Genomic DNA, 13,402 nt, shown 5'->3' on the forward strand with positions numbered 1-13,402 from the left:
GAATGGAGTTACTGATACACGATTACACGGTTGCTAAGACAGAAGTCGTACAAAGCATTTTGGAAAGAGAGGGAACAGAGTTAAGCCTTTGAGTCTCCCAAGTTCCTCTTCATTCACAACCTTAATTCCATTCATTCAACGTGTTTTTAAAACTGTGTTTTTAAAAGATTTTTATTTTTAAAAAGAGAGAAAACACGAGTGGGAAGGGCAGAGGGAGAGAGAATCTCAAGCAGATTATGTGCTGGGCGCAGAGCCTGACATGGAGCTTGATCCCAGGACCCCGAGATCATAACTGAAGCCGGAAACAAGGGTCGCTGCTTAGCTGACTACACCACCCAGGCACCCATAAAATTGTGTTTTTTGAAGCAAAAAGCTTACAGTTGACATTGAAAATAGGGCCAAGGAGAATTCTAAAATTAGGATTGTTTTAAAAGCTACCTTCAGACTTGAGAGAGCTGGGAGCACTCTGTGGCCAGCCTTCCATCCTGAGGTTCTATATCCAGGCCTAGATGCTTCACTAAACCGTGTTCCTATAATCACTTTCAGAAGGGATTCATTTGTGTCATTCATTCAGTTACAAGTACTTTCCTGAGCTCCTACTTTGTGCCAGGCACTGAGACGGTAGATCTGTAAGAAAACATTGTCCGGCCCAAAGTGGCAACCCGAGTACTACGTGCTCCATGCTACGAGAGCGGAAGCATGCACCTTCCGGGGGGGACCTGAACACAAGTACAGTTCTCCCGGAGGAAGGTAGAGCAGCTGACCTCTAAAGGCAGCCAGAAGGGGACATTCTAGTTCTGTTTCGGTTTTTGGGTGGTGGTGGGGGGAGTGCATTATTGCATCCACAGGGCCAAGAAGAGAGTAATTGGAAAGCAGCTGCATATGGTCTGGCCACTCAACGCACTGGGGGTTTATGACTGTGGGTGGGAATCTGGCAAGAGACAGGGTGGAGAAGGACCTTGCAAGAACAGCCGGAGGGCAACGAGCTGTCACTGAAGATTATTCAGGGGGTTGAAGTTTGGAGCACAGGCCTAGCAAACTGGGAAAGAGGAGCCACGAGGAAAAATCTTTCCTTCACTTTAACACACGGTCATCACTGTCTCATTTCCTCAGAAAGAGCCTCTTAATAAAGACACTTTATACCAATTTCCCCCCAAAGCGTGCAGCAGTATTCTGTAAAAATGGAATTATGAAAATAATTGTTTTCAAATTAGAACGATACTCTGGAATAATTCTGGAAGGCTTGAGGGCTTCTGGCCAAACCACGCTAAGTTAAGGAGAAAGAACCTCCAATTCTCTGGACAGTTCAGATGGGATGAAGAGGTTATGGTGGAAACGAACTCTTCATATCTAACTTCTCTCTTGTTTTCTAGAAGCCATGCCCATTGGAAAGGAGGCAACTCCCTGAGCCCCACCTGAGCTGGGCTGACGTCCTTCCTGGTTCAGCCTCTTTGGCATAGCTCCTCACGGATGGGGACAGTCACACCACTGACCACTCCCTAAACTACATGTGAACCTGAACTTGGATTAAGAGTTGCATTTTTCCCATGTCTCTCTGGACAACTGATGAGCTAGCACAGTACAAGTGATCTCTCTTGTTTTGGTTTAGTTCTTTGGGACATTGCCACCAAGGTGGTATGTTTACAAAAACATATGAAGTCTCTTCTCAGGAATTTCCTCATTGGAGTTTCACAACTCTGAGAGGTAGAGTAAGCAAGGGTTTCCATTTATGCCAAAGGAAGAGACTTCAGTCTGCATGATTACTAATGAAGACGAGTATTTTTTCCATATATATATCGGCCACCAGTATTTCTTTGTAAACTGCTGTTAGTCCCTTTTCTACAGAGGTCATAGGATACTCTGGTCCCCACAGAGTGCCGTATGTCCAGTGATGCTTAGCAAAGGAAGGTAAGAGTGCTTTATTTAGGGTATGGCTACCAAGAATCTTGATTCAAGATACCTGATCACTACATGTAGTGAAGTTGGGGGGGGGGGTCCCTTTTTTAAAAAAAAAAACTACTACAAACAGCTAGAGTAGTCAAATGGCTTAAATTAGTTTCACAATAGCTATGGTCACTGATCAAATGGAAATAGTAAAAAACAGAATACAAATAGAAGAATTAACTAAACCATTTCCATTTATGTTTCTATGGAAAAAAAATTACAACAAAGAGCAGCTCATTATCATCTGGATGTTTGGATATTTACACTGTTCTGTGAATAATGAGCTAACGCTGACCAAACACAGCTGATATCCATAGGAACCCACTTGGGGGCTTAGGAAGGACTGGATTCACTGATGCAGATTTGGGAAGCCTCAAATTTCTTGGCTACCTTCCCCACCCATGGTTATACGCGGAATATCTCTGTAACTTCTAAAGATAAAAAGGCTTGCTGACAACACCATCCATCACACTGCTAATACCATTTATATATAAACCATCATTAGCAAATTTCTTTCAGAGCATGGGTGAAAGAGAAAAAGATCTCACCTAATATACTTGCTTTTATTACATATTGAAAATTACATAACTCACTGATAATTACCCTCCTTGTCATGGCTGCTAGGGAGCTCAAATTTTCAAAGATAATTTTTCCCTTTTCCTTCAATTATTTTGTTTTGCCTTTTATTGCATACTATTAGTTTTAGGCCTTGCTGTATACTATGATTTAAAAACAAGCTGCTTTAAATCCTTTTTTAATGTAGCTGAGGTCTAACTAGTGTTTATTTTCTACCATCAAATACAAAATTGCTCTGTGAACAAAACAGTAATCAATTCACTACATCCCTGAGGCTGGTGAGGGATGAGAATAAACAGTAATGACTAATTCTGAGTTTGCAGCCCTCCCCCTGGGTGTCTAGTTAGATCAAGGGGGTGATTTATAAATTTCCCAAAAAGGAAAAAAATAAGTTGCACTTCCAAATCAAATAACTAAAGGGAATAAATAATCTAAAAACTTGAGAGAAAATTGCATAGCTAATCCGACTGCTGTTTTTCTTTCTGGGTCAGGAAAGGAAGACAAAGAGGAGGGAAGTGATATAATCACTGTACTTATGATTAATCTGGGAGAAATAACCTCTGTATTCATGAGCCTATATAAAAAGATAAAACGAATCAGTCATACTTCAAGCAGGCGAATAGGATACAAAGGCAAGAGCTGCTGCTCTATCACATGTGAATTCTGACGGGTTCCTGTGCTCTTTAATGAAATGAAGAGGAACCCGGTTCTGCAACAACCTCTGCAAACAACCACATGCTTTTTCTGATACAGGATTGATTTCCCCTCTTGCCCCAAAGAGCCACCAGGATGCCTTCCTGCCCACGGGACAGTACTCACATCAAGCTTGGTCGGTGCCACTGGGTGGTCCGGTTGTTGTGGTTGACATAATAGGTACGACCAAGGTTGTCCACCTTCTCTTCCCAGCCTGGGGGCAGTGGGGGTGGAGGAAGCTCCTCCTGGTGCTGAGAGGCCGAGTCATTCGAGTCCACAACCTCCCAGCCATGCTATGGAATAAAAAGCAAATGAAGATCATTGAGGCGGGCCCTTTACATGGGAGGAAAACCCACCACCCTGTGCTCTGGGTCCTTTATCCTTATTCCTTTGCACTCTGGCTCTTTCAGTAGCTTCACATGCCATGTGTGAAGAAATTCCCAAAAAGGGCCAAAAAAAAAAAAAAAAAAAAAAAAAAAAAGGAAAAAGGGAAAGAAAGAAAAATCAATTCTAGAAGAGTCTCAATAAACTCTGAGCAATGACCAAGTAATTGTGCTGCCTTCAAACTTGACCTCACTGTACAGAGCAACACAGCTTTGGATATGTATGGTCTGTTGTGTTAAGTCACGTTACTCTCTTTTCACATTCAGGTTTGTTATTTTGACCTGAAGGCCTCCAGGGCGGTACGGAGTCATGCCAGAGACATGGGTCATGTTCCAACTGTTGTCTTTTCGACACCTCCATAAGGTAAGAGGGAGCTGGGGCGATGAGCCATGCTGCATGTGTGTTGTTGACAGAGCGTGGCACGAGGGGCCAGGAGGTGGGCTCCCCAGGGAGGATGGCACCGGGGCAGGCTCTGGAAGGCCATCGGGCTGCCCCTCTGCAACAGGTACAACCATGAGAGCAGAAGTCTGGGAAGCTGCTGTCCACTTCGGCCCTTCCCACTTGACGCCGCCCCATAAAGGCTTCATGGGGGCAACTCTTCAGAGTTAAGAGTTGCATTTTTGCAACACATATTTTAGGCATTAAGTATTCCCTCCTAACATCCCCGAGTAAAGTCACTGGAAAATTAATTCACTGGTTAGTGCAGTTGGAAAGCTACAAGAGTGTAAAAAAATTCCTTGGATTTGAGATAAAAATCTGTCGATGTGCTTATGAAACCTTAACATTCATACATGCCTACCACCCGCTTCGCTCCTCCCCATAGACAGAAAGTGCACGAGTGAAACACTGCCCAGAAATATGACCACTTGGCCTGGGGAGGGTTCCGATCACTTGCCCATAACACATAATTCACGAATCACGTACATGCCACAGCTGCAAACAGATGTGCGAGTAAGCCCCAGAGGGGCCCTGTGTAATGTACATTTTCAGAACCATAGGAGACAACAGCACTGTATGAAGCATGCTCGGGGAAGGTACAATGGCATCCACGATGTAGGTCTGTGACTAAGGAGTTATAAAAGGTAGCTATGCCAGGAGGGAAGAAAAAATCCTCTGGACAGCTAATTCCAAAATGGTATTTCTAGACGAGAGCTTTCCTAATGCAACACCTGTTGGCCCAACGCCTAAGAAACTTGGAAAAGCTTTTCTCAATCATTTCATCCACTTTGAAGCAATTCCAAGTGCTATGAGCACATTTACAATGGGTTGAAAGTCCAAAGAAATAAGAGGATGAAATATGGTGAGCAGAATTTCACACACGGGTGGGGGCTGCTTGTGAAATGTGGGTACAGCATTTTATAAAGAGGAGACTCTTCAATTATCAGTGCTGTAACATAAAATGAAAAGCTTATCTTTTGTGTGTAGTTTTTTTTTTTTTTTTTTAACTAAAGCTAACCACATTGGTAGAGGGTCACTGGTTCAAAGATCCAGGTGAGTTTGTTCATAGTTAAGGTCTGTCCACTTTTATTTCCTTGTTATAAAGGCTTAAATGAAATATTAGTATGATCTTGGCAAGGTAAACAGATCAAGGCCTGGAGCTCCACAACTTACCTCCATATCATCCCTCTGTTCACTGTTTTCTTCATCTTGACCGCCATTTTTTGGCATATAGGCCATTTTCAATCGCAAAAATCCCTTAACTCGAGATTTATGACTGCGTAATAGAAGAAAATTGGTTATGACTTGGTTACATCTTTCATATTTATGAGGACATTTTAAAAATACAAAAGGAAAAGAAGCTGAAGTCTTCCTTAGAGAAAACAAAAGACCAAAGCATGAAGGACATCTGCACCCCAAAGCCTCACCTTCTTGGTCGAAGGAGAAAGTCCTTAAATGTATAGGGTCGCTCCATGGTCGGATCTTCAGTCTATTGGAAGAAAAAGCAAGTTTCAAAACTCCTGATAGTGTCCTATTTTAGATACACCAAACTGGGTTACAGAGAACCAGCATTCTTGTGTTTGAATGTGGGAAAGGTGAAAATGGGGTTGGTTCTTCAACCAGTATTTGATGAGTAATTATTGTATAGGTCACAAAACTTTATCTACCCAGGATCCACTAGATGTCACCATCAACACCCATTTTTAGGAGCCAACCCTAGCCTTCGACAAATGACAAAATTACAGTCGTCACTGCCAAGTCTAATTTCTAACTACAGGGTGTAGGCCTCAATCTCACTGATGATTAATTTCAGAGAACCAGTGGTCACTGGTGCCTTCTTGTCCCTGTGATCCAGGAAACCTAAAAATGGAGTTAACAGGAAAATATGCCTGTGAAGGCAATTTTGCTTTATTTTTAACATTAAAGTATCATATCACCAGCCTAAGACAACTGAAAGATTATCCCCTCCACAGAGACCAGTTTAGGTAGTGCCATCCATCAGCCCCTTGCTGGCACTTACTTCACGGAGCTATAAAATGTAATTGTGGTATTTTTTTTAAAGAAATCAGTCCTCATTTTGTTGTGCAAAATTCATCGGTCAAATCAAGGCGGCAGTTGTAAAAATAAACGTTACTATTTCATTAATTTTTAAATACTATACATAGCAAAACCTCAAATGCCTAGGCTCTTTAATTAGCAACAATATAAAGTATTTATAGCAAGAGAGACAAACCACGGTTTTATGATTTACTGACTGTTTCCCAGGGGGGTGTGTATGTACGCATTTCTATTTGAAATGTTACAGGTTTTATGTCATTCCCTACATAAAACTCCAATGGCTTCCTACTCTGCTTACAATAAACTGAAAACTCTTTCCTAGAAGGTTAAACATAACCTGGCTTTTCACTACCTATAACCTCACCGTGAGCCGGTCTTTCCATTCACCCCTTGCTCCAAACAGTACTGGCCTCATCTCTCCTGGTGCACGTCATGTCCAATCCTGCCCTAGCAGGTCCTTCTGCTGGACAGCTCTGCCTCGAAATGGCCTCGGCTGGCTCCACTTTGCAAGCCAGGTATGAGATCCCAGGTCATATCCTCAGATGCTGCATCCTAACAGCCATGATTAGCCTTCCCTTACTGTCCTCTATCAGAGCGTCGTTTATCTTCCCCCTTTTTGCTATCTGAAATTATCTTGCTCATTTATTTATTAATGAATTTGTCATCTATCACTTTCAGAACTAAACTCATGAGATCAGAGACTTGGATTTGCTCACCATGAAATCCTTGGTGCCAAGAATACTGCCTGGTGCAAAGCAGGCACTTGTACAAGTAGCTGATTAACTCATCTGAGCTACAGTAAATTGTCAAGGCCATGAAAATTCACTGTCACCAAGGAAGTCAGTCAGATTCTCTAGGCAGTCCTCTTTCAGGCAATAAAGTTAGCCATTTTGGAAACATTTTCTGAAAAAAAGATGTTTCCAAACATATACCACTTATTACAGAAAATTTATTAATCAAGAATACTATTCCATTTCTTCCCCTTCGCATTTATTCAACCACAAATGGTTTTAGAACAATATCCATATGAAGGACGTGGCTACGACATGGTGCCTTCCCTTAGAGTTACAAGGATGTATATAGCAGGGGCCATGGTATCAACAGGTAACTTGAACCTCAGTGGGACAAATTCACCAACGCATTGAGATGACGTTCCACGGGACCCAGGGTGGAGGGCAGACATGGATTCTCACTTGGAGATCAAACAGTTTGGGGATGTGTGGTCCACTCTGAGATGAATGGGCAAGTCCGGACAGGGGCCGGATTGGGAGGAAGGATAGTTCAAGCTGAGGAAATGAGCAAGAACCAACCTACCAGGTCCTTAAGCAGGCAGGAGGGCTCTAGGATCAGCAGAGAGCAAGAGACAATAAGCAGAGGGGACCACAGAGCTTGGAGGAACTAATCTGAAAATGAACCCGTCCACACGCTGTGCAATTTAAATGTCAACCACCACACCATCAAGAGGCAGACCTTCTAGGTCTGCGTCTGGGCTTCCTTACGGACAGAGCCATGTGGCCAAGGGCAAGCCCCTTACCTCTCTGTGCCTCAGTGTCCTCATCTAAAAAAGTGGGGCTGTAACAGGATCTCAGAGAGCTGCTGTGAGGATTAAACCCTTGCAAGGGTGCCTGGCTCACTTCACACACGCTGGCCACTTATCATCGTCAGCTAATTCTTCATTTGCCTGTCACTTGTGAGTACTGCCACCTCAACGTGCTCCAACAAAAGGCAGGGCGTTAAAAATGAAAATCCACCTCCATGGACATTTTTGCATGTGAACAAGATGGTGATCTTGTAGAGAGTGATAGGACTCTTCCTGGCGTTATCCCACAGTCTGCTTGATCCTATTTGCTGGAAAAAAGCCCAGTGGAGGTTCCCAGGACAGCACTGGTAGAAAGCCATCTCAAACAGGCTGATGCTGATGGAATTACTGGGCAAAGTGGACGCTTTTGCCTCCTGTTCTGGGACACTGGCCATTCCAAAGAAAATCTTTTGGACGCGCAGCACTTTCATCTTAAAAAGGGTAGTAGCTTTCAGCAGAACCGCAACTGCTTAACATACAGGGAGTTAACCAGCTTTGTGGGCAAATGGAAGCCAACAGAATCATCAGGACGCTAGACTCAAAACCAAAAGCCCCCAGGCCTTAGAGTAAGCCCCCTCTGACCCCTCGCCCAGGCTCTTGACTACATCACCGATCAGTGCTGGAGACTCAGGTCTGATCCCAGGTATCCTCATCCGTAAAACACAAGGAGCAGACAAACAGCATCTGAGGTCCCTTGAAGCTGCAGGCTGCTGAATTCTACAGGTGAGCGGGAACCACGACCTTGCAGACCTTGCATCACCTGAGTCGCCTTCAAGCACAGCTAAGGTGCTAAAACCAATACCATCACCCTGAAAGTGCTTCGAAAACTGAAATCCAAAGCTACCCTGACGGCGGCCCCAAGCAGCACTTGACTAAAACAGGAGAAATTACTGTTCTTAAACTAGCTGTCTGTACCACGGCTGTTTCCCACGGGTCCAGAGCTTCTGTAGCTGAGTGTGCTGGGTGCGCTGGGGCGACACAGTGGAAGGAAGATGCGAGAAAAATTTCAGAGGCCTAACAGGCAAGCACCTGCCAGGAAACGTCCTTCTGTTGTTAATACGGGTCTTGGAGCGGTTCTGTATCTAAGTAATTACTAAAAGCAAGTCATAAGCTTGAAGTCCTAGCACTTGAACATAAAAGTCATGAAATTTTTGACATGACACCCCCACCGTCACACTGAACTTCACAGACAGATGTAAAAATGGTAGTTGTGGAAAAATCGGCCAGAGAATGAGAGTCACGGCTGAGCTTAGGGCTGGCGTTTCCCCCCCTCCCAATTCCAGCCAGCCCTGCCGCCCGAGTCTCCCAGGTGACAGGCACGTCATCACGGTTGCCGGTGCCTCTGCTCAGGGAGCCACAGAGCAGCAGAGATGCGCTCTCACAGAGCGGGGTGGAAACTCGGTGTCATCTAGCACAAGCCTCCTTTTACAGGTGTCAATGCAGAGGCCCAGGAAGGATGACTAACTTCTTAAGGTTACCAGGGTGACTCGCCCATCTCCCAGGTTCGACTCAACCATTCTGGAGAGATCTTTTAAAGCCTGACCTTTGGAAACTTGTGTGAACATGAACTGATGTTTTCTTAATGCTTGGCTCTGCATAAAAGGTCGGGCCACCAACCTTACTGGCTCTGCCCCATTCCCCCCCTCATCCTTTTCCTCGCTCCCACCCTCAAAAACCAATAAAATGGACAAGTATGAAAGATAAGTGGTAAACCTGGAATGGGAGCAAAGGAAAGAGAGGTCTCTCCCATTTGAGCTCCCATGTCCTCTTGCTTTCCATGCTTAACTTTTTTTTTTTTTTTAAATTCTATTTATTTATTCATAAGAGAGAGAGAGAGACAGACAGATAGACAGACATAGGTGAGACTCGATCCCAGGACCCTGGGATCACAACCTGAGCCAAAGGCAAACGCTCACACCACTGAGCCACCCAGGTGCCCCTTCCACGTTTTCTTCCATAAATAAAACTGGGAGAGCCAACGCTGAGGGCCAAGGAAGGATGAAAGTGAATCACAAGTCTAAAATTACTCGCTTTCCTCTGAAAGCATGTGAGGAGTATGAAGCACGGAGGGATCCATCATCAGAGCGGGAAAAAGATTATTTTTCTTTCACATGATCACTCCTTACTCTTCCCTGCTGAGGGGACAGGGATGGAGCAGACCCTGGGCTCCACTGGTCACTGTGGTGGGTAACTGAGGTGGTGACTGACACGCAGGGTACACCTGGTCTCACACAGCCCCCTGCTCTGTCCCGAGGGCCTCCTTCACTTGTCACCCTGGCAGAAATCCAACTCAGCCCCTCACAACGGCCCACAGGGCCCAGCAGGGCTCACAACTACTCCAGGGACCCAACATCGGGCAGGAGGCCGAGCAGGACCTGTGTGACCAGGTCCAAGATGCCAAGGTGCTTGTAACTTCATGCTGTGCACCACTGGAAGGGGCTGCTTCTGGACTAGTCCACTGAGAGGCAGGGTCGCCCTGACCTTCCAGTCTTCCTGTGGTCAGTGAACTTACAGCTGCCAAGTCATGACAGCTCAGGTAAGCTGCTCCTAAGATCCTAAAAGCAAGGTTTTACACAACAGGCACGAATATCCACTGGCAATGGAGCCAATATGCCTCTAGAATATCAGCAAGGGAGAAGCTTCTTCAGCAAACACCAATTATTATATCTAAAATATTTATTTTGCAAACATACACAAAACACAGACTAGGATTTAAACTATCAAAAATAATTTCTTAACAATCACGAGGGATTACACTAAGTTTAGTTCTGCTACTTGGATCTGCTCCATGAGGCTCTTGATTTAGAAAAGAGCTTCATTCAAATGAAGGCAACTTCTTAAACCAGAATCAAGACAGAGATTTTTTTTTCTTTTAAAGGAATAAAGGTTCCTGATTATCACTGACAGTAAGATAAAGCCTCATTCTCGGTTTAGAAGATCTTAAAATAAATAAATGTGTGTGTGCATTAACATAGAGCCACGTGCAATTAGGTGTTCTGCTAACATAGATTTCAAAAAAATAACAAAAATCACCTCTTTTTAGTTTCAATGATTTAAATGACCTGGGCTTTTTATTACTACATAACCGTTCTTGGTATATCAGATGCACAGAACTAGCAAGAAACAGTCCAGGTAGGGGGGGGAAACGAAATGAAAAATCACTAAGTAATTAGTGGGGGTGGGGGTTGAGACTCCCTCTAAAAGCTATAATTATTCAAAATAAAAAATAAAAGCTATACTTATTATCTGAGGAGAAGAGAATCTGAATCTTTTTTTTTTTTTTTAAATCCATGCCAGGGAACTGTTTCACCCTCACTGTATTATCTAATATGGTGCCACCTGCCACAGGTGCCTTTTAAAATTTTAATTAACACGAAATAAAATGATAAATTCGGCTCCTCAGTCATACTGGCCACATTTCAAATGCCCAACTGCCACATGTGGCTACTGTAATGAGCGACAATGCCAGGCTGGCGTGAGGGAGAAAGCTGCTTCCCTGGATTCTCCTCAGAGACTAGAATCCTGTCCGTCAGCAAACAGCTATTGAAGGAATACATTCTCCATCAGCTACTGGGGCTGCACAAAATCAATAATCAAACACTCGGTCAAATACTTTCAACGCGGAAAAGGCTTGCACAGGTTGGCAATGGCAAATGTACCACTACCACGACATCACTGCTCTTTGTATCTTCTCTCATTGCTCGAGACAATTTTCTTTATCTAAAATTTGATGATGTTGACCAATATGGACTCCCGAGGCTTCCACAATACTCAGGAAGCCATCAAGAAAAGAGTGACCGCCGTGGACTGCAAAATATATTCAAATGCTAACATCCATTTCTCTCACTCACATTCGTGATCTATAAAATATAAGGACACTGTGAAATTTTCCCACGAGTGCCTTTCAGGTACAATCAAATGGACACACGACAGCACCTCAAATCCTGAGTCCCAAAGCTGCATCTGTTCAGAAGATGCTGGTTGGGTCCTTCCACCACTTGGAAGGTGAAGAATGTACCCTCATTCCTCTCCTTCTGCTTCCTCTGTGGTCCACTTCCCAGACTGTTGTTGGCTCTACGAAGCTAGCAGAGTGGAGATTATCGCACTCCAATGTAAGCTAATGGTTGGGCAGATGCCAAACTGGGTGGCTCCATCACTCAACCAGCTCAGGTCATGTAGAAGTCCTCAGTTCCCTCCAGGCAGTCACTGGCCACTTTCTTTCATTGGCTGGTTTCTGTTCCAGCCTCGAGTTCTGGTACCACTTCCTTCTTTGAAAGCTCACTCTTGCCTCCACCCAAACCCAAAGCTAAATTATTCCCTCTACTGACTTGGTCTCTGAAAAGGAACACACTTCTATTCTCTGGGAGTCCCACCCAACCTTTCAAAACCAATTTGCACTCAATCACTCAAACAAGGGACTGTCGTAACAGGTTGCTTAAAAGATTCCACTTATACCTCTTAGAGAGTATTAGGTACGTAAATTTGCCTTGCCGAGATTTGGGTTTTATGTTAGGGAAAAAGGTGGTCATGGATCCCGTCAAAGAACTGGCTAACCAACACTGCCTCGAATTGTGAGATTACAGTTTCAACCTGAAGAGCCTAAACAGAGGACCAACTGATGTAGAAACAGGTGAAATCTTTCCTTTCCAATGCTGAGACTTCTATGTTCTCTCATTGAGACTCTAAAAGGAGAATCAGGCTTCTGATGGCTTATGGAGTCAGTCTCATGCACACACGTGCACTCTCTGCAAGTACCTTGGAGCTTCAGGTTTTTATATAGAAACAAAAATATTTTAACAATATCACTTTTGCTTCCAATTTTTCGGAAGGGAATGTGCTTGAAACCTTTCTTCCTTAATAGCTCCCCCGAGTAAATAATAAATTGCTTGCTATCACATGCCTTCATAATACATCTTCAGAACTTCCTGTGTAAGACATAGTCTTTCTTGGTACTTAACATACAGTAATAGCCATGATTTCATTGCAGCGGTAGACGGAGACTAGGTGATTTAAGGCATTTTAGTTTGTAGGTTATTTATGCTCTTTGCTCAAAGCATTAAAAAAAATTAACAAAATGCCCTTGGAAGGTAGAAACATTTGACTGATCCTCTCTTAGGTGCTACTGGAGTCACTCTGTGCTGCCCAAAGGAAGAAGGGCTAGGATAAGGGAGGGAACAATCTAGAAAACTAAAGCTGAACTACAAGCTGATCTGCCTTTCATCACGGCCTTCAGGTCCTGCTTCCCCACTCTACCTAGATTACCCTCTGAAGCGTGAAGAGATCTTTAGCCTCAATTATTGGTCAAAAGCCCCAACTGCTCTGCTACTCATCTGAGCAGAGAGGAACGGTAGCAACACCACACAGGCTAACTCAGTACAGTTTTTAAAGCTGGAGGGGGTGTTTCCAGCTGACAAGTTCACTCGGAACCGACAGCATCTTTTGTCTCCATGCTGCCTGAGAAAAGCCATACACCCAAATCTGGGAAGCACTAGCTTATATGGATATAGCCCAAGAGAAATAGAGTGTGTCATTCTAGACAAAGGGAACAAATGCTTGAATGGACCCAAAGGATGAATTTGAAAGTAAAGACATTTCAATGACAAGAAGGAGGGTTTGAGAGAGAAAGGGAGCTGTTTTATATGATGTGACAAAAGAAGACCAGAAGCTGGTGGTGCAGACAGGCATACTTGGATGATTTAGATACAGCTGGTTTTTACAATTAAGCTCTCT

The 13,402-nt window shown here is 43.9% G+C and overlaps 1 protein-coding gene across 12 annotated transcripts in view; it reads right to left on the minus strand.

Moving 5' to 3' along the window:
• Positions 1 to 13,402, minus strand: part of NEDD4L (NEDD4 like E3 ubiquitin protein ligase) — a 338,650-nt gene that overhangs the window by 67,882 nt on the left and 257,366 nt on the right. For all 12 annotated transcript variants that reach the window (XM_077891827.1, XM_077891799.1, XM_077891773.1 and 9 more), the window contains 3 exons: positions 5,463 to 5,524; positions 5,209 to 5,311; positions 3,340 to 3,506 (listed from right to left, as the gene is read on the minus strand). In XM_077891827.1, coding sequence (XP_077747953.1) covers positions 3,340 to 3,506; positions 5,209 to 5,311; positions 5,463 to 5,524 — 332 coding nt within the window. The remainder of the gene's footprint in view (positions 1 to 3,339; positions 3,507 to 5,208; positions 5,312 to 5,462; positions 5,525 to 13,402) is intronic.

The sequence above is a fragment of the Canis aureus genome, chromosome 1 (assembly GCF_053574225.1).
Source record: "Canis aureus isolate CA01 chromosome 1, VMU_Caureus_v.1.0, whole genome shotgun sequence".
NCBI lineage: Eukaryota > Metazoa > Chordata > Mammalia > Carnivora > Canidae > Canis > Canis aureus.